Consider the following 22,174-nt stretch of genomic DNA (forward strand, 5'->3'; position numbering starts at 1 on the left):
AGCCTAGTCAGCCCCCACTGAAGATTCAAGTGAGTTTCATCGGGATTTCCACCACCTTTTCCTGGCAACGCTCAGAAGGGCACGTATCCACGGAGGATTGCAGTGACTGCGCCCCCAGCCTCTTGGAGTCGAGAAACCTCACCCCCTCTAGGTACAGAGGGAGGTCTTCCATCCAGGACAGCCCGAAAGGCGCAAAATTCGGGGAGTGCGCCAAAATTCGGGGAGCACCAAGAGCAAAAATAAAGGGGGAGGGCGGCCCCGGGCAACACGACGGGCACGCTCCCGGCAATCTGGCCAGCACAGTCTTTGCGGGAAGCCTCTGGGTCCTGTCGGGAGGATCCCGGGGAGGACTTAGACCAGGGAAGCTCGGAGGAACAGGCAGCGATGTCCAGGCGGGAATTCCAGGGGGGAGTTGCAGGCTTTACAATTGAATCTAGCAAAGACATTTCAGGAACAATTTCAATTGATGAGGGCTGACCTAAATGAAGCATTGGGAGAGATTAGACAAGAGCTGAGGCAATTGGGTGAAAGAACTGACGCTGGAGAAAGGTCGCCAAGAATTAGAGGATGACACCATAGCTAACAGCGAGTCTATAGAGAGGATCGACGTGCCAACACGAAACTTAGAGGCTCAGATGGAAGATTTAGAAAACAGATCCCGAAGGATCAACATTAGAGTGAAACTTCTGCCGGAGTCAGTGTCAGGACTTGAAAGCGGTCCTCCAGGGTATTTCTGCTGACATCTTAAACGAAGAGTGCCCTGAGAAGGTTGAACTTGACCGGGTGCACAGAACGGGGCGGTTGCCCAAAGGCCAGATGGCGAGGCCTAGGGATGTCCTGGCGGCTTTTACTAGATTTTCCCAGAAGGAGGCGACATTGCGCGCGGCTCGGCAGCGGGAGCCCATTACATTCAAAGGTCAGCAAATTGCGCCGTTTCAAGATTTGGCAAGTAGCACGCTTCTAAAAAGACAAATGGGCCCGGTGCTAAAGGTTCTCAATGAGAAGGACATACGATATACAAATGGACTTTCCCCTTTGGCCTGATTTTTGAATGGGAGGGTGGCCAGAAGCGAGTAACATCTCTACAGGAAGGGACTGATCTCCTACACATGGACTTTGAGGAAATTCCTTCGAGCTCAGGGGCCCAGGGTGGGAAGGTCCGCCCCAGGCAGAAAGCCTGGGGATGGACAACAGTAGGAGCGAGCAGGAAAAGAGGGGGTAACGAAAGCAAGAAGCAGCGACAAGGAAACATGGGCGAGGACAGGAACGGGTCACCAGTCGACTCCTGATTTCGAGAGCGGTAAAGGGGGCGGTGGGCCTCTAACAAGGGACTTGAGGAAACGGGTTTTAGGAGGAGCAACCTTTTTGGGAACGGAAAGGGCGGTGATGCCAGAGTTGAGTGGTGAGTGGACGGGAAAGGGATGCCCTTTTAGGGAGGGGGTGGAGTCATTCAGAGGAGGGAGGGGAGAGAGGACAGAAGCTTATGGTGTGGCCCAAGTTGTAAATCAAGGCACCTTAAGTGTTTAACGCATAATGTGAGCGGGCTAAACTCCCCTCTAAAGAGGAAGAAGTTGGAGCTCTTCACGAGAAAAGAAACCTGATGTTATGGGACTTCAAGAAACACACCTGTTTCACAAGGACCAGGGTAGACTGAAGCTGCGTGGATTCGCTCAGATCTTCCATGCCTCAGGGCAGAGTAAAGCAAGGGGGCGGGGGGGGGGTCGCTCTAGCAATTAGGAACACGGTTGACTTCGTTGCTGAAGCAGTTATGAGAGATAAGGAGGCGAGATATGTAGTGGTCAGGGGAAAATACCAGGATACCCCATATACCTTTGCGGTTATATATGGCCCCAATTCCAGTCAGGAAGAGTTCTTGCTGCAGGTTTTGAAAATATTGGAGGAGCATTCTAGGGGGGCAGATTGTTTTGCTGGGAGACCTGAACATGGATAGGGAGAGGGACAGAAATGGTAAGCGAGTGAGCAGGGGGGGGGTGGGGGGGTGGGGAGGAGCGGGGGTTGAGGAGAAGTGCCGGTTTGAGTTGAAGGAGATGATTGGGAGGTTGGGTCTGAAGGACGTGTGGAGAGAGTTGAAGGGGGGGGGGTGGGAGGAGGAGGGCTACACATTCTTATTGGGAGTACATGGATCGCAATCCAGAATAGACTATATATGGGTTTCGGTGGGACTGGTAGGAGGTATTCGAGAGGTGAATGTGGGTCCGATAGGGATAGCGGACCATAAGATAGTCTCAGCGGTTCTAGACCTGGGTAGAACGGTGAGGGGAGTGTGGGGCTGGAAATTTCCATGGGCAGTCCTGAGAGACCCCACTGTTCGCTGCGACAGAGGAGAGGATTGGGACGACCTTCTCTTTTAATAGAAAGGAGGATACGGGAGAAGGGGTACGCTGGGATGCGTTTAAGGCCACTATCAGGGGGGACTTAATTGCTGCAACTGCTCTCCGCGTGAAACAATTGAAGGCTTTAGAGGCTCAACTTGAATCTGAGGTGGAAGCGGCTAGGCAGGCGGCCGGAATGACCCCTTCCAGGGTGGCTATGCAGGAACATTGGAAAGCAGTAGGCCAGCTGGAGCTCCTGCATACCAAAAAGGCTGAGGGGGCTTTGCTAGCAGAAATTCTATGCGAAGGCAAATAAAGCGGATAGGCTGTTGGCACGTCTCCTTAGGAGAAAGAGCGCAGAACGCTATAACTGCGCTAAAAGTGAGCCCGGGGGTAAAGGTCACCAAAAGGGCATAATTACAGGAGGCCATAGCGGGGTTCTATGAGTCCCTATATGCGTCCCAAAACCCCCCTGGTGATGCGCAGGACAGGTTCTTACAGTCGGTACAATTAAGGGAAATTGATAGGGAGTCGAGAGTCGCCCTTAACCAAGAAATTACAGAAGAGGAAGTTCGAGGGGTGATTAAAGCCCTCCCGAAAAATAAGGCCCCGGGTCCGGACGGTTTTACCACAGCCTTTTACACAGCTGGCCCCCCACCGGACCTCTGTTCAATTTGTTTCGGCAATTGGGTAGAATTGCCCCGTCCATGGAGGAAGTGAAGGTGACCCTTGTTCTCAAACCGAATAAGGACCCAGAAGAGAGCGCGGCCTATCGACCTATAGCCTTAATCAATGTCGATGCCAAGATTTATACAAAAATCTTGGCTAATAGACTGGACGCTATTCTCCCATCTCTGATCCACCCTGACCAGGCGGGCTTCTTCAGGCAAACGGCCGATAACATCAGACGGGTGGCTCATTTGGTAGAAAAGGTCCAGCGAATGAACACTCCTGCGGTCTTGGTAGCGTTAGACGCGGAAAAAGCCTTTGACCGTGTGGAGTGGTCCTTCTTGTTCTGGGTAATGGAAAAGATGGGCATTAGGGGGGAATTTCTGACCATGGTGCAGGCCAATTATCAGGCTCCCTCGATTAGAATAATGGTCAATGGGTTAGGCCACTAGGCGGGTCAATCTCCAGAGGGGAACGAAACAAGGTTGCCCGCTATCCCCAATCCTCTATGCGATTAATTTGGAACCGTTGTTGCAAGCAATTAGGGAAGCGCCGAACATACGGGGTATCCCGTTTGGAGGGGACCAGCACAAGGTTGCAGCCTTTGCGGACGATATGCTGCTTATGCTGACAGCCCGGCGAGCATCGCTACAAGATAGTTTGTCCTTGCTGGAACAGTTTGGGGAGGCCTCAGGATTAAAAGTTAACACTACCAAATCGGAGGTCCTCAACTTGACCCTGAGGGGAAAGGAACGGGACGAGCTAAAGGGGGCACTCATCTCATGTGGAGTCCGTGGGGGGTTGTGGGGGAGGGGACGGGGATCAGATATCTAGGGGGTAAGGATTACGGCGACTGTCAGGGTGGTATGCAGCGAATTTTCCCCCTCTCCTCAAAGCAAATAAATGGGATTTCCAAAGGTGGAGGTGTCTTAGGGTCTCATGGTTAGGGCGATTAGCAGTGGTAAAGATGGTAACACTCCCGCGACTTCTGTACTTATTCCAAGCAGTCCCTCAACCGGTTCCCATGAGTTTTTTTAAGGAATTAGGGACCCTGACCAAAGAATTTATTTGGGAAGGAAAGAGACCTAGGGTGGGTGTTAACTTGCTGATAGCGCTCCCAAACTTTCGATGTTATGAGGCTACTCAGCTGCGCATTATTAGAGAGTGGTTGATGGGGGACGAAAACCAGCAAGATAAGCTCTGGGTGAAAATGGATAGGGTGGTTGCTCACCGCGCTTTATCGGAAGTGCTTTGGTTCCCCAAAGAGCATAGGCCATGGCACCTTTATGAAAGTACCATAACTAGACTCATGGCAGATACTTGGGATAGGCTGGTGGGCTCCAACGGTATCACTTCATATCCACCCCCTTTCAACCCCCTCTTTTGAATTGGTAACTTCACCTCAGGCCTGGAGAGGGGTGCTTTCGAGAAGTGGCAGGAGGGTGGCTGTGCAAAGTTATGTGATATGTTTCGTGAGGGGGAAATAGTCGTTTTTTTAAAAATCATATTTTATTAATTTCTGCATGTGTTATAACATCACAAAGCATATTTGAAGACGAAATAGCAAAAGAACCAATTATAAACGTGAACTCGCTATACAGGAGAGGGAAAGATTGAGATGTGCACAGATAAGGCATTGAGTACTACACCCCGGGAGTCAGGAGGGCGGCAACTAGGGAACCAACACTTTTCGAAAAGTTCCTTCTAACCAATGATGGATCGAAAGGCCTCATCTCTAATATTTACAAGATTTTGAATAGCTCTCCTTCGGATCCTCAGCGGGCGTACATGCTAGAATGGGAAAAGGTTTTAGGGAGAGTCATCAGTAGGGCGGAGTGGGAACGATTGTGGAGACAGATACCTAAATTGGCTAGGGCGACACAGCTTCAGGAGGGATGGTATAAGATTTGGCTGGCATTATACCCCTGCCAGGCTGCATAGGATGTTCCCCACATTATCGGGTAATTGTTGGAGGGGATGCAATATGGCAGGCACTGCAGAGCATATATGGTGGAAGTGCCCCAAGATTGCACCCTTATGGGAGGAGGTACAAAGGGAGCAGAACCAGGCTTTTGATCAGGAGGATGTACGAACCCCAATGCAGATTCTTTTGGGCATTCGAGAAACTCCCGAAAAGGGGAAAAGCAGAGTAAGGGAGAAAGCGAAAGTGATCCTGACGCTTTCAGCAATGTTGTTGATCGTGCAAAGATGGAAGGGCCTTGAGATCCCCCGGATTCAGGACTGGATATGGAAAATCTGGGAAATAGTAGCTATGGAGTGGGCAATTTACCACATGGAGGATAAAGTGCAAAACTTTTCTGCGGAATGGGGGGAGGTGATGGCCTTTCTTAAAAATGACTACAGAGTGATGTGGTGCCCGCAGTGCCTGAGACTACTTGAGCTCCAATAAGGTGGAAGAACTGGCTTGAAGAAAGATGATTTGGGTCTGGATGGCTCGTTATAAGGGATGGGGGGAGGTGGGAGGGAATGTTTTACCTCAGTTTCTGTCTTATTGCAAAATTCAATAAAAAGAGTTTACAACAAAAAAAAAAAACATTAGAATAGACTAGCGTATGATTCAATGATCAGTGAAACTCTGGCAAGTACTCTTCTGCGTTAGAAGTAGAAAAGGCAGGATAATCCTAGAACAGTTTCCCTAGCTCTATAAAGTCCAGTTTGTGGACCTACCCACAACAGAGCAGTAGTTCCAGGTAGGTTTATGAATAGATTGTCGATGCCAAAGTTAGATAAAGTTCAGCTAAGTAAAATCACTCAATCCCATTCCTTAGGAAAGTCCTAGGAAGGGATTCCCAACCAGGCCTCCACCGATCAGTTAGGAAAGCGCGATTTAGTGTCAGGCATATACGCCCATGTAACCCTATGGAAGCCGGGTTTGGGGGAGGGGCAAAACTGGTATGTTAACTTACCCCTCCCGACTCAGATTTCTCCAGTGACCACTGCTGGGGTTCCAGAATCCTAGGGGACACATTCTTCTGTGCTTGGTTCAGTTGAGGAAAAGCCAGGAGGTCATGGGTGCAGAGGTCACTTTCTGCATCAGGATTTAGTTTTAGTCAGTTGTGGTACTTCGAAATCAGTTTCAGGCAGCATCCGATAGAAGAACTAAACAAGGAACTATTAAGACACAGAGCGAGCCGCCTTGTTGCAACAGGAGTCACCAGTCAGGTGAACTTCAATGGACGAACAAAGGAGCAGGTCCAGCACAGCTTCTGTTCATTCAGGAAGGCTGATAATTCAGGAACAGGTGTCTTGTTACACACGTTGAAGTTCCTCCAAGTTTCACGGATGAACTCGGAGCAGCAATGGCTGCAGCAATGTAGCCCAGGAGAGAGCTGGTCAGTCCACTGGTTGATCTAGGGACACTTCTGAAGAATCAGAAAACACAGATACTAGAGCAGGGGTTGAGACTGGTTCAGGGGTCCAAGCACCAACTAGGGTTTTCTTGAGATCAGGTAGAGTAGGACGACTTCACAAGGACATCACTGGTCTCTAAGCTAGTCAGCTGCACAGGTCATCTGGCTGCTATTCTTAGACTTTCTTAGACTACTTGGCGCAAACGATCTGTGAAATGGCTGCAGGAGCCCTCCTTTTATCCAAGATTTGGGCTGGGAGCATGACCAGTCCACCAATGTCAAGGATCTACAACATTCAAACTGGCCACAACATCTGCCCAACAATAACATTAAGGAATCCGAAAGTGTACTGGGACACAAACTGCCCCTTTGCCTGCAACAGCACCAGCCTTAACCGGGTACGGGCATTTCTTATATGGAATTTCCTGATCCGGTAAACGCAAAGTGCTTAAGTAAAATTGCCAAAACCCTGCAGAAAATAACTGCTGCCATCAGCTTAGCTTAAGCACATTGTAGAAGTAACAAAAAAAATAATTACAGAAAAAGATAAGGATAAAAAGTATCCTAGCCACACTTTACAGTGAGGAGTTAAATTGTAACAATAGAAGGCATTCATATAGAGACAGTTTCTCAGTATTGATAGTCTTATGAACCAATCAGTTTCTCCATAAGAATGAGTACAGGCCAATGAAAAGCCAGGCCAGTGTTAAATAAAAAAAGGTGGCCCATTGAAGTGTATGGGTGTAAAGCAGCAAAAAGAAAATCTTCCCTAAGAGTTACCCCATCATGGAATCTTGTAACATTCGCAGGGGGGGGCCTCTGGGAACATGACAAATTCCAACAATGTAACATTTCTCATCCAGGATTAGTGCCAGAGGGCTAAGGGAATTCAAACTCCAAATACCACAATGCAAGATTTCTCCACTTTTAATTTCATTTATTGGGACTGCCCCATCTCCTGTCACCCTGCACCCCACAACTGGCATTTGGGGGTCACTGCTCCTCAATGTTTGGCTGTACTTCTGCCCTCAGTTTGTCACACTGGTCCTCATCTTGGAAATTCTGTCTCAAAGCCTCCACCCATTTCAGTTTCTCACTGCAAATCTGCTGCGCTTGCGCTCCTCACTGCAGTGGCCCCACACATTCGCATAGCTTTGCTACTGTGATAAACAACTCTCGGTAAAGGACTCATTACTGGGGCACATCTCAACCATACCAAGTCCAATAGTTTGGGAGTACTAATTGCAGCCAAAAGACAAAACCTCATCAGTACTTGATCATGCGTGTTGAAATTAGGTTAGTAGCCGTTATTTGTTTCAACAGTTCTTTTACTTCCCTTTCTGGATCCTGCTCATCAAGACCCATCATAGTAGTATTCACGAGAGACTCAGTCAAATGGGAAGGAATTAGGAAGGGCTTTGGCCATACTAGGTGAGCAGACAAAGATAAACCTGAATGAAACACTGTACCTAGAATATGGACTACAAAACATTTAAAGTAAGTCCCTTTACTTCTTCAAATAGTTATGTCATGAGAGGCGTTTGCAGATTCATCCAGGTATTGATCAATCTCTGAAGAAAGAAAATGTAGGGTTGTTTCAAGGGAAGGACTTGCAGTCCCCCCCCCCACATCCCCCATGCAAACTTAATACTGTTGGGTGACAACGTTCTAAAATGTATTTGAAGAGAGCCAAAAGTGTTCCTGTAAACAAACCTTGTTAAACAGTGAAGAGGCCTCAAACTGGTGCAGTATTCTTCTACACCACTACCAACAGGCTTTGAAGGCATTGAGGTCCCATTACCTTCATAATTCCTACAGACTAACAAGGAGACTAATGTCCAGAAAGAAGGGGCCTCCAGATGCAGAAACTTAAGTTAAAGGCAGCCTTCATGCATGTCAGCAGAGAATTAGAGCTAATTTCATGAAGTCCAAGGACACGATAAGTGGCAAAAAAAAAAGAACCCATTGAAAAACGAACACTATTAGTAATCCAAACAGTCAAGCACTAGAATAGAAAAAGGTCTGACTAAATAAATATGCACACAACCTCATAATTTTGTTCATAAAGCAAAACCAGAAGCATGGTGCTGCAAAAATAGTAACAGATGGAAACCAAAATCCAAGAACAGGCAATTGCACAAAAGCTAAGCTAGTAGTTTGGTATTGTGTGTGGGGTGCGAAGACCACAATTTGAAAACCGAAAACCTTGTTGCCTGCTCCAAGAGCAAAGCTCCTAATAAGTTTCAAACCCTAGATAAAAAGTAAATGGTATGTGCTACAACTTTACTGGCAACATGTAGAGATTAGAGGTTGCCATCTCTTTAGGGAGTAGCTCCCCCAAGATAGCACCCCCGCACACCTCTAGCCCCAGACTAGTTGCAAAAATAATGCAGACAGGTTCTAAAATGTGTTGCAATTGGATATGCGTTGGATTTTAATAGTCCGTGTGACTCAGAAGGTCATTATAAAATATAACAAGGGACTAGTTCAGGCTATTGCAAACTTTTTTTTGTACAAAACACAAACTTGCAAGTCAACTTGTACCCAAAAATACACTTCCCACCAATCAATCTACATTTTATCAACCAACCCCCATTCTTCACTTTCTATACCACAGACCTCTCCCCCACGTACCGTCAATGCTGCGGAAATCGAGGAGGTAGGTCCGACTGTCCACTTGGTACAGCTGAAGGCTCATTTTGGTGTATGTACCAGATATTGGATTCTTTCTTCGAACGCGCAAGTAAAATGGGTTTACAACCTTTAACAAAAAGACATTTCAGTTATAATTTCTGCAGCCAGACTGCGATGACATTCATTTAGAATTGGTATAAACTAATCCTACAAATCACTACATACTTAAAATAGATACATCTTGTAAATGGTCTTGAAAAGCATACCATTTCAGCTTCAGGATCAGTAATTACATTTTCTTACACCAACTGAAAACCACAACCTGGTACTTAATTCTGAATCTGCTCAAAGTCAAGCAGCAGATACACCTTCCATCCAGATTTGAAAGGCAATCAACAAATGCCAGTTTAAAAAATGCATGAACAAAAATAGATGAAACTATCTGATCTGTTTGAGCATTTTTGAAAACAGTCTCTCCTGCTGCTCCCTCATGCCTTTCTCCAGGCAATATTCTCAACAGTTAATACTGGCAACAGAAGCCATGGGGCGCCAGCACACTTGTTGCATGGTTGGGGAATGTGGCAGTGTGGGGGTGAAGGCTAGACCAGAAGATAGTGGGTGCTATACAGTTTAAGGTGGATATGGTGGTACTTTAGGAGCAGGATACCCTCTGCCTGTGCAATTGCCACACTTTAGCAGCTGTGAATCTGAGCACTTGATTGAAGTGAGGGGCCCCTCTCTGGCACATCCAATAAGGAGTGTTCAGGGGGCATTGGACCGCTTCCATGATTAATACACTGCTCCAGTAAGGAGCCCGCAAGACAGCAGTCTAAGCTTCAGAACCCCAGGGATACTAAGAGGCACTGCAGATGTCCTAAACTGGCCAATCCAGAGGGACCAGACGGCTCAGTGAGTATTTGTATCTGAAGGTGACACTATGGCTTCCATTAGTGCAAAGTAGAGCGAGATGCTGTCCCGGAGGTATGGGTAGATTGGCGGCAACACGGCTCCCCCCCCGCTTAGTTTTAAACCCTGAGACATGCATACACTTTTAGTCTGCCTGTAGGACACAGAGGAGGAGGGGGGGGTGGAGGGGAGGGTTGGTGGGGGGCGGGGGGCGTAACAGTAATCCCAAGCATGCTTCCAGAACTGAGATACACGGTTTAAGAGGGATGGGTTTGAAACATGTATCTAAACACACACGTCAGCCAGGGGTGGTGGTGGCGGCGGCGGCGGCGGCAGGGGGGGATGAATTGACCTTGCCCTAGCATTCAAACTTGCTGCAAGAGGTCTCCATGTGTCACTCTACTCTTCTGTTCAAAGTAATCTCAGGACAATCCTCTGTGCACCCAAACTTTCGGCAATCAAGGGGCAACAGCTCGACATTACCCAACTCCAGCTTCACACTCAATGGACTACTTTAAATGTTCGTTGCTAGGTGACCAAGACTGGGGTAAACATTTTCAAGTTGCATGCTACTAGCCAGACACCAGTCACTCGCTCCATCCAATTCTCCACATATACACAGTGCACCCTTTCTTACTCATCAAGTATCATTTGCAGCCTGCTTTAAGACATTTATGAAGGTGTGCTAAGCACCATGGATGCGAGCTTTCCAAGTACTAACGGCAAAGAATATTCAACACTACAGTACAAGATTGATGGGCAAAGATGTCACTATCCAAAACAAAAGAAGTGACTGAAGGCGGACCTAACCACGGACAGTACAAGGACCCAGAAAAGCAAGAGAATATGCACATCAACAGGTTCGTTTCTGTTCACCGCTGTAGTGAGATTACCAATTGCAACCTCAACTAGAACCCATTTCTTTGTGATCATTGGCTCAAGCAATTTATCTACTGGCAAACGGTGTGCAAATGGGATGAATAAGCATGATGCCATTATCCCCAACCTCAACCTTGGTTAAAAAAAATGTTTAAAAAAATAAAGCCACGTGGCTAATGTTTGTGGCTCCTTCACGAGTGGTCGAGTTGGGCAATAAAGCTTGAACTCTTTCCTGTGAGGGATAAGCTATTGCCTAGTCTATAAAGGATTTCTAGGAACTTCGAGAGGCTTTGAAAGGAGGACAGTTGTGGAAAGTAAAACCCAGCTAGTGAAGAGGATCGAAGGTCGTTTAAATGTTATACCGCAAAACTGCATCTTCCCATGTCAGGAGCAAATCTAGATTAAAGGTGTACAGGGATGTTTTGAGGCGCAGAGGTGCTGCTACTATTGCCAATACACACAAGACATGAGGTGCCAATGCAATCCCAAAAGGGAGCACCTTGAACTGAAAAGGACATGTGTCAACTTTGAAGTATGAATTGTGGTGGGCTGGGAACATATGGAAGTATTTATCTTTCTTTCATGTGTCATCATGTAATCTCCCTTTCAGGACAGAGTAATTACTTCTCCATACAAAGGGATTAGGTCTGTAACTCGTGCTTCCTTAGCGTCTGATGTGCCAGAGCAGAGTAAATGAGCTTGTATTGCATCCATTGTACAAGGGCTGGTTAAGCTGGTTGGATTTTTGTGCACAGAACTGGACAAAAAGGAGTGCAGATCTGAGGATGTTCCTCAGTGCTAGTGGTCTTCTACCCTATTCATCTTAGTGTTGTAAGAGTAAGATGCTCTTTTGCTTTATCCAAGACCTCCATCAACAGCCTTTCCGAAGAGCAAAGAGTTCAAGGGGCTAATGCTGCAGACCTGCCTGCATTTCTGGCTGAATGTCTGTGCCCCTTAACACTACGGCCCGAGCAACTTCACATCCTGCCATTTCTGCCACATCTAATGTGCCATTTACCTTCCTGAAAGACCTTTTGGAAAGCTGCCTGCAGAGTAAGATTTTTTAAATTTGGGTATCTAGGTCATCACACTCTGTCCAGTTTACCATATGATTGGCACCAGAGACACTATGCTGCTTAGCAGCCATCTTTCTGCCAAAAGACAAAATGGTTTTACTTTCTCTCAGGTGGACATTCTGCAATCGAGAGGACTGTTCATTATCATCCAGACAGCAGTAACAACCCAAGAGTCCGGTGTTGGGTCAGAAGTTGAATGTTTGCACTTTTGCAACTCATGAACGAACTGTTTAAGTAGCTGCCTGCTGGCCTAACAGGCAGGAAGCAGTGCATTTGTTTTTCGGACTTCATTAGGAGAAGAAACTGACGAATACATGGATTTCTTTGATGTCCTTTAACTTCTTTGATGTCCTTTAACAGAAGCCAGACTCCTGTGTTTAATATCAAAGCGACCCACGGCCCTCTGTAGCAGTGTGGTGTATTCATAGTGATCCTAGTACGGAAGGAGGTGCCACATCTTTAGAATAGGCCACAGCATAGTCCGGATTACATAGGACTTCCTCTACCTGTGGTTATTCCTCCAGGTAATCTAAATCCTTTTCATGGTCCTGGTCCTCCTCATCTAGGGGGATCTTTTAGAGGCTATTAAATTTTATTTTTTCCCTTCGTCGTGAAAGATTCAGCAACTGGGTTTCCTTGCTGCACTAGCAGAAACTACGTTGGCCACAGCAGTGATAAAATCAGTGTCCCTCACGTTTGTGTGGGTGCTTCAGGTATTCGAGTAGGCCTTGAAAGTTCCAAGTCTTTAAATTACAGGAGCTTGTCCCTACATATCTACCTGTAGATACATGCGTTTTGGGAAGGGCACCAGATTTACACTGGGAAAAACCCCCTTCACTCCAATGATTTCCCCTTACTTTTGAACAGATGGAGGGTGTTTATGTTTGAGGGCATGTGTGCCAAGAGTACTCTACCACTGTAGTTTTTAAAGCCAACCCAAACAATCAGCACTCCAGCACCGGTGCACAGATTACTCCTCCGCACCAGAGTTGATGTACGCAAATTCATAAATTTCAGGACACCATCCACATTACATACAATCCAGTAGAAAAATGGGTGGCAGTGATGGGGCTGTGCGTCTCGGAACATACCCATGTGTTAGTTGCAATAAAAGACAAGAGCCAAGTCTTAATTGGTGATTTTGTAACCGATTCAAAATCTCTTAATACGGTCTACTCCGTCATCCAGGCCTGGATGGCCAATCATGGGCTCTGCCTTAACGACGAAAAAACAGAGTTAATCATCCTGGGCTCCCAAACTAAACTCGCGAAACTTGACGCCAACTACAATTCCTTCACTATTGACGGCATTGACATCAAAGTGGCCAATGTCACCAAAACTCTAGGAATCTACCTTGATTCTACCCTGTCCCTCACACGACAAACCAATGCAGTTGTCTCTGCATCGTCCTACACCTGCAAATTGATTACAGCCTGCAGGCCATTCCTGACTCCAGACAATTGTCTGACCCTCGCGAGAACCCTCATCTTATCCAAAATAGACTATTGCAATGCCCTATACCTTGGGACGAGCCAAAGAAATCTGGACAAACTACAGGTCACACAAAACAACGCCATTAGGGCAGCATTCAACATACCTAGACGGAATCATATAGCCACTATCAGACGCACCATCCAGTGGTCACCTATCTTGCACCCCATATCACTCAAATCACTTGTGCTCACACACAAGGCACAGAACAATGCAGCTCCAGCCTACTTAATATCACGTTTCTCGCATCACACAGCCACCAGACCCTTGAGAGCTGCCCAGGCGCACACTTTGGACATCCCCAGCTTCAAATTACGCTCGGCAGGAGGGTCAAGTTTTCCGGTCCTTGCTGCCAAGCTCTGGAACTCACTCCCCAATGCACTAAGGAACATTCCGCTTTGCCACGTATTCAAAACCAAAGCTAAACTTTGGTTACGGGAACAAGACATCCTGTAAATTTGTAACTGCTCACAGCGCGTACCCTTCTACTGTAACCTTGGGTACTGCTACTTTGTTGTTATTATCTATGTCATTTTCACCCGTTATGTTATACTGTATCATTGTCATTTTCACCGTTCATGTTATACTGTATCACTACCTATGTAACTGTTAACCTCTTCTCCTGGAACCTGTAACTTCTCCTCTGCAACTTGTAACTGCCTACTAAACATGCGCCCGCAAGCCTCCGGGCAAGGTGCGCAATACAAATAAATAAATACAAATACAAATACCATAAACCGTTCAGGAAGTTATTTGCTCCCATTTTAGGCCTGCATCACTCTTGCAAGAAATTAGTGGTGCAGGGAAAGCTCGGCGACAGGAGTGTTTATGCCAATTGGGAGGGATGCGTTACGACAAATGCCAAAGGCAAGCCTTCCATTGCCCATCAGCACAACACCAGAGGCCCAAACAACAGACTGCCCAGTAAAAGTTGGCCTGGGTGCCATTTATTGGAATTGAGAAAACTTCATGACCTAACGAGAAGGCAAAAGACAGATTCACTTTACACATCAGATACATTGGTAGGGCATTTGTCAGACGCATGTTTTCTTGAAATTTGCCCTAAAAAATTTGGCAAATAAAGAGATCAAATATCCAACTTCATTGTAGATATTAATGTAAAAAGAACTGGTTATTACAGAACGGTAGACCATTGTGCCCATGCGCATCTCATCACTTGCGCCAATGGAACACAGTTGAGAATCTTACCCTTAGTGTTGGTCCAGGAGGTCTGAAAGATTTGGTGGCAGAGATTTTTTTAAATATACCAACAAAGGCCTGGAGGGTGTTGCTACATGTAAATGTAATGTTTTCCATTAAAAAAAATAGAAATACACAAGGAATTACTGAAATATGCAATTCATGTTAAACATAAAACCACACTGAGCTGCTCCATTTATATTGCAGTGTAAAATGGGAATATGAAACTGTGCAACCTGTATTTTAGCATCCTACAAGGAACTGGACAGAAGGTTAATTGTCACACAAGCGATTTAAAATATTTATGAACAGAGCGATTATGTAGATCGCATTATGAAGACAAGGAAGATGGCCCATTTAGTTACAGAATCTCATGTGGCTTTTATGGACTCTAAACTTTGACTGAACTAAAATGTACACTAATGAAGAGCTCAGCTTCTTGAAAACAAGTAGCATCATCTACTGTGATTAAAGCATTAAAAAAAACGGGCAAGTTAAAATGCATTCCAAACTCAGCATTCGTATGGTTGCATTTATGTACGTTTTTCTAGAAGGCCAACTTGAAAAGATATGATTAGTGCACGGTCGGTAATGTCAAATTCAATGAAGTGGATGACCACACAAACCCTGAACTAGAGCCGGCAGAGTAAGAATGCCACACGTCTGCTCCATTAAAATGAGCCTACTAAAAAGGGCATTTTCTTTGTGGCAGCAGGTGATGCTATCGATACCACGACCCCAGCAACACGCAATTCAAATACATTTTACAGTAGAAGTGTACCAAATAATGCATTTAAAGGAGAACAAGCGGGAAATCTAATTTTGGCTTTGAAACATAATATTTCTAATAGCATTAACTGTGGTTATGGTTACACCTTGGGTTAACAAATTCAAGTTGCCAGCTACCAGCCAGTGAAATAATTCACTCGCCTCCTCAATTCCGCACACAATTACTTGCAAACAGTACACCATTAATAGCCAATCGCACAAACCAAGACCTGGTTACCGCAAGGTGTATGTTATTGGAAGTTGTGGAAACTAGGCGGTCCCCCAGCTGGAGAGTCAGAAGGACCCCACCGAAGATTCATTAGCCCTGGTTCTACCAAATGCTCGAAGAGGGATGTTGCAGACAAGGGCCCCAAGCTCTAGAGAAAGCAGCAGTCCAGGGGGCCGACTAAAAGGTGCCTGCAAACCTACCAATCCAGGACAACCTCAGCCCAGCCGATTCTGCTAACGAGCAGCCTTTTGATTGGCCCAGCAAAGGACAGCAGGAAACGCAAAATGACTTTCAGCAGCCACCTCTGCCCAAAAGCAAAGAAATGATGTTGCGCTCTAAATAAAAATGTCCCTCAATGTCACAGCAAGTGACTACAGCAGGGAGGTCTCCAACCTTGGAATCTCCAGATGTTTTGGACTACAACTCCCCATTAGCCCTAGCCAGTATAGTCAATGCACAGTTGAACTTGGGGATCGTAGTCCGAACATCTTGAGGGTTCCACTCAAAAAAGGAATGACCATATGGCCATTTGGACTACCCAAGAGGAATGCTAAAGCCCGAGTTTTGAAAGACATGCTTAAAGCAAGGTAGCCATACTTGTTACCATATACACATAGCAACCTCACATTAAACCGACTCTAAAGGTGCACAGTAGTGCACCATAACACATTTTTAAAAAGTAACGACTCCACCAGCCTATCCTGAACACGTCTTGGTGGGACAATGCACCCAGGAAAGAGAAAGGGGAAACCGATTCCGTTGAAACAGACTGAGAAGGTCTATACAGAAATAAAAATGGAGCAATGGGTAACGATGAATAGGGCCCTAGCGGCATTGTCCAAAGAGCGTTATAGTGGTAAGTGATATTGCGAAAAAGGATTACTTAAAACAAAAGTCGAACTTTGAGGTGATGTGGTGGGGGGGTCACAAAGTAAGAAAAGGGGAACAAAAATCGGTAGGGCATGCATTATAAAATGGACAAGACTGGCGGCCAGGGATGTTTAGGCCCCCAACGCAAAACCTCAAATTTGGGTCAGTTTGAGAATTTAGATTGAGAGACCACTATCTTCAAGCGTTCTCTTTCAAAGGAAGAGCCAGGGATAAGGGAAAGCACAAATACAGCAATAACCAGCAAAGTAGCTAATGGACAGAGCCTACTCATGCAGGCCAGGCTCATGTGAAAGGTTTACTCTTGCTGTGCAACAGAGGCCCCAGTCCCTTGGTCTGCAACCACCTTATGAACCAGATTTAAGAGGATTGGGCATACCTTCAAAGATCTGGCATGCAAAAAAGTACATGCACTCTGGCGACTCACTTGCATGAAGAAAAAACATAATCCAGTGCCGATTTTTTTTGCCTCGCTATTGGGTGTAGAAACAGACTGCAGAGAATTTATATTTCAGTTAATAGCCAATAACAGGAATTTTTAAAAAGCAGGTTCATCTATTTAAGAAATATATATATTTTTTTAATACACCTCTTCAGTTAAGGAAAAAAAGCTAATCAGCGGAAGTCGCAAGATGTAAGTGTTCCTTATGTTCCTGAAGACAACGCTTCTCACTCCTACAGAAGGAGTCCGTTTTTTGTAAAAAACGAAAAAGCGTGACAGTCATGATTAAAGTGACCACGTGCATACAGTGCAAACACACATACAAACAATACATTGATCAAAGACGCCACAATATTAAAGTAGTCTAGTAGAATTTAAAATTTAATGACAAACAAAATGCAAAGTACAATACGACACCACAGAATTCAAACGATTTTAGGAACCTCTGTCCTAAAATGATAAATAACGGGTCAGCAAACAAAATGTAATGTTAATGTTCAAATTCATAGACCTTTATCTAAACCCTACATGCTTCAATCCCACGACAATGAACATGATCTTCCTCAGAGACAACTACATTTGCGTGGTATGTAGCACCTAATCGAGATCAGTCGAGAAACAGAACGAACCGATTCAGGCGCGAAAACAAAAACACCAATAGAAGGAAAACCGGAAGGAAGCACAGAGGCTCCTAGTTAAAACCCGAGAAAATAAAGAAGGCATCAGAGACACTCACTGGATAATATATTTAGATGGGCCATCAGGGAATGAGACTACACCTCTTGTAGGGCCACTAATGGGATAACGGTATATGTATATAAACACGTGTCCTCTGCATTCCTATTGCGAGCATCGTAACGAAAATGATGCCATCTAGATTTAGCATATCACCCAAAGTGTCTTTTATCCCCTTCAGTGTGCAGCATGTTTGAAGGACTCAATTCAGTCCACCACTGGTCGGAGCAGCTGCTACAGTCGGGTAAGTGTTATTTATATACCAAGGACCCCACAGAATAACCCACCACAAAAAGACAGGGAGTGTTGTAGAATTCAGCCACTCATGTGAGCGCATAGCTCTCAACTCCCACACTTTTGGCGGGTGTCGCCCGCCTTGTAAAGGGCTGACTCACCCGCCAAGACTCCTGCACGCCCATTCATTCCAATGGGCATCTCACCCGCCAAAAACAAAATCGGGTGATTTCACCCGCCTTTGCAACACAAAATGGTTGAGAGCTATGTGAACGCCATGTTGGGCAGACTGTTGAAAAATGATAAGTTACTCACTGTAGTGACTAACGTGCTCTTAGTCCCCTTTCCTCCATACTGGATGGGCGTCCCTTCCAAGGGACGGGACATGGAACCTTTTTCACCAGAAAAATCCTTCTTCCCTTTAAATTTAGAGGCGCTCAGGGGTGAAGCCCTGGGAGCATGTGCTGCCCTGACTCCGCCCTCCGGCACCACACCTCAGTCCCCATTGACGTTTTGACAATAGCTAATATTGCCTAATGACACCAGTTTTATTAGGGGGGGGATGGTGATACGTATGGAGGAAAGGGGACTAAGGAGTCACTAAGGTGAGTAACTTATTACTCTTACGTCCCGTCCCCTTTCCTCCATACTGCATGGGCGATTACAACTGAATGTAGCCCCAGGGTGGAGAGGAGATCCTTAACCAAATAGGTTCCTGAGAACCGCCTGTCTGAAAGCCACATCAGATCTAGAGCCGGCATCCAAACAGTAATGCTTGCAGAAAGCCGAGGGAGTGGCCCAGGTGGCCGCCCTGCTTATGAACTTCCAAGTGACATGGCGCTGGAATGCGATGGCTATTGCTTAGGCCCTGACTGCGTGGGCATGCTTGGCCGGATGCGGCTTGTGCTGGCCCTCGTACGCTTCCTTGATGGCCGAGACTATCCAGCGGATATGGAGGCCTGATAGCCTGGTCTTGCGCCTCCGAAAGTGACAAACAGGGCGTCAGATTTGCAGAAGGCCTTGGTTCTGTTCAGGTAGTTTCAGGGCACGCCCGACATCCAGGCAGTGCAACACTGCTTCGTCCTTAGGATCGGCAAAGACCGTAGGAACGATCATCTCCTTGTTCTAATGGAAAGCAGACAGCACCTTGGGCAGAAATGCTGGGTGTGTTTGCAGGACTACTTTGTCCCTGTGAAAGTTAGTATATGGTTCTGAAGTGACCAGCGCCTGGATTTCGCTGACTGCGAGCCGAGGCAAGGCGGACTAGTAAGGCCGTCTTGATGGTGACCATCCTGATGTCCGTGGATGCCATTGGCGCAAACAGTTTGTGCGCCAGGGCGCTCAAGACTATGTTCAGGTCCCACACAGGGTGCGGCCTCTTGATGGGCAGGTAGAGCCTTGCGAGCCCAGTCAAATGTTTCACAATAGGATTGGAGGAGGAGACTATCCCCTGCTCTGAGTTCATGTAAGCCCCGATGGCTGTGAGGTAAGTGCGGCAGGTATCCACCTGCACACCAGAGTGGGCGAGGTGCCCCAAGAAGGAGAGCACATCATCCAAAGTACATGCCAGGGGGTCGATTTCCTTGGAGTCTTCCCAGTGGAAGAACCTGGTCCATTTACTTCTATACCAGACCCTGGTAGACTTGCTCCTTGCGCCCTGTATGGTTTCCAGATTAGCCTAGGAGAGGCTGCGGTGGCGTAGTGTTACCAGCTCAGAAACCACGTGGTGTGGGCTAGTTTCCGTGGCACGGGGAGGATGACCCTGCTCCCCTGCTGCGCCAGAAGATGTGCTGGACCCATTGGGAGGTGAATCCGAGAGGCTGAGAAGCACCGAGAACCATGGCCTGGCCGGCCACCATGGAGCTATTAGAATGATATTGAGCTGGCGAGACCTTTTGATCTTGCAAATCACTGAATGAGCGAAGTGGGCGGGAAGGCATATGCCGCCATGCCGTTCCACTGAATCAGAAATGAGTCGGCCAGGGATCCGGAGCCCTGTCCCTGCCAGGAGGCGAACTGAGAGCACGTCTTGTTGTGCCAGGTGGCAAAGAGATCCACCTGGGGATGACCCCACCTGTTGAATATCTCCTGAATAACAAGGTTGTTCATCTGCCAGTTGTAATGGTCAGCTCCCAACCTGCTGAGCCAGTCCGCCTCCAGGTTAGATTCCCCCGGGAGGTGGACTGCCGTGAGATAAGATTTTTTCCAGGGCCCACATCCCACATGCTGATTGCCAGTCTGCACAGAGGAGGGGGGGATCTGATGCCTCCCTGCTTGTTGACAATACATGCTGGTCGAGTGGTCTGGATGAGGACAAACTTTGCCACTGAGAAGTGGAAGGAATACTCCGAGCGCTAGCCAGATGGTGGTCAGCTCCAACCAATTGATGTGGTATTCCTGCTCCTGCCTAGTCCATGTGCTATGGACCGAAAACATGTCCAGGGTGGCTCCCCAGTCCTCGAGCGAGAAGTCTGGTGGTGGTGGTGGTGGTGACCTGCGGGGTGGGAGGTCGGAAGGGCTTGCCCGTCCAGAGGTTGCAGTCCCTGGACCACCATGTTAGGTCTGGGTGGAGAGATAGAGGAACGTTAATCTCGGATTGAGAGCCCTGCTCCTGGTTCCATGAGGCTGCAAAGAGCAGCTCAATCCTCCTCAGTCTCGTGTGTGCGGCGGCTAATAGGACCTCCGCCAATAGACCCAGGAGATGGTACCGCCAATGGACCCAGGAGATGGTACCACCATGCCGAGGTCACCTCTCTGCTGAGGAAGTGGGTGGTGGCCGTCTTGATGGCCGAGAATGTCCTCGGACGGAAATACCTTCTCTGAGCATGTGTCCCAGATGAGGGCCAAGAAAGTCAGTCTGCGTGGGCTGCAGCAGCGACTTCTTGAGGTTGAGCGAAAAGCCCAGATCGTGCAGTGTGTTCATAAGGGCATGGGAAGTGTGGTGAACCGCTTCTGGAGATGTAGCCCTGATGAGCCAGTCTTCGAGGTATGGGTAGATGGAGGCCCTGTGCTCTGAGGAGGGCAGCCACAGTATTCAGTCTGGTAAAGACCCTGGGGGCCGAGTTGAGGCTGAAAGGAAGGACCTTGTATTGGAAATGGTAGCCCATGATCCTGAACTGTAGGAAAGTACGATGGGGCTGCCAAATCGGAAGTGTACGTACGCATCCTTCAGATCCAGGGAGCACATCCAGTCTCCCTTGCGCAATGTATCCACTATAAAAGCTGGCGTTACCATCTTGAATTTTTGTAGAGATAAGCAAAGGTTGAGGGTGGAAAGGTCCAGCACAACTCTCAGGCCTGCCTGGTTCTTCTGAATAGTGAAAATCCTTGAGTAAAAGCCCAATACTCGCTGGGACTTCCTCCACTGCATGGCTCTCTACGAGGGACCGGATCTCCGCCAGAAGAGTGGCTGTCCCAACTTGGAGTGGAGGAGGGAGGAGAGGATGGGATGGTTACCCCCCCAACCCCCTCCTCGAACGGCAGGTCCAATATGTGTTCCTGGACGTCCGGGTTGAATTTCGTTGCAGAGCCAGGCTGTCCTTCCCATGTCCGTGGTGATACAGATGGCACGGCCAAAGGTGTTAATATGGGCCACAGTGGATTCCATGAGGTCCTGCGCCACCAGCTTGGCCTCAGCCAGTCCCGCCTTGAAACGTGATTGGCTCTGCGCATGTAGTTCCGGTAGGAAGTCTGCAATTTCCCGCCATAACCTTTGGTTAGAGGCAGCCAGTATGGCGCTGGCCTGACAAAGATGCAAGGACGTGTTGTAATACTGCTTCTTCCAGTACGCCTCCAAGATATTCTCCTCCTTGCCTAGCAGCGTCACCGAGGAGGCGGCTGAGGACGACTGAGGCTTGGAGTATAATGATGCTGCCACGATCATCAAGGAGTGTGGCTGAGGGTGGTCCGATATCAAGAGTGTATCCCCCTCTATCTGCCTGTACTTCGCATCCAGGCGTCAATTGACCAGCTGGAAAGGGTGGTGCTTGAGCCGACCCTTCTTGGCCAGTAAGACTTCATCAGTCTGAGGTTAATTCCTGTTTTGGCCGAGGGGCTTCGCGCGAGGACTTCAGCAAGCACCCCCTCTGCCGGTTGCTCGACTGAGGGTTGAGGTAGGCCCAGATAATCCGCAAGACTTTCATGGAGGGCCCTGGCTGAGGATGACGCGTCAGGATCCTCCTCATCCGTATCCCGAGGGTCAGGAGGATCCTACGGAGGTGGATTAGAGGGAGCTGGAGGCTGGGGTATGGGGACCAGAGGTTGACATTGGTATGGAACCACCTGAGGAATCGGATGGGGAGCCAGAGGCAGAGGCTGCG

General features: G+C 47.4%; 1 protein-coding gene across 1 annotated transcript in view; it reads right to left on the reverse strand.

Annotated features, from left to right (window-relative positions):
* Window positions 1-22,174, reverse strand: part of PRKAA1 (protein kinase AMP-activated catalytic subunit alpha 1) — a 576,963-nt gene that overhangs the window by 74,843 nt on the left and 479,946 nt on the right. Inside the window, exon 8 of the mRNA XM_069627195.1 lies at window positions 9,008-9,134. Within this exon, the coding sequence (XP_069483296.1) occupies window positions 9,008-9,134 (127 nt within the window). The remainder of the gene's footprint in view (window positions 1-9,007; window positions 9,135-22,174) is intronic.

Source organism: Ambystoma mexicanum, chromosome 6p (assembly GCF_040938575.1).
Source record: "Ambystoma mexicanum isolate Mex_15411 chromosome 6p, UKY_AmexF1_1, whole genome shotgun sequence".
Classification (NCBI taxonomy): domain Eukaryota; kingdom Metazoa; phylum Chordata; class Amphibia; order Caudata; family Ambystomatidae; genus Ambystoma; species Ambystoma mexicanum.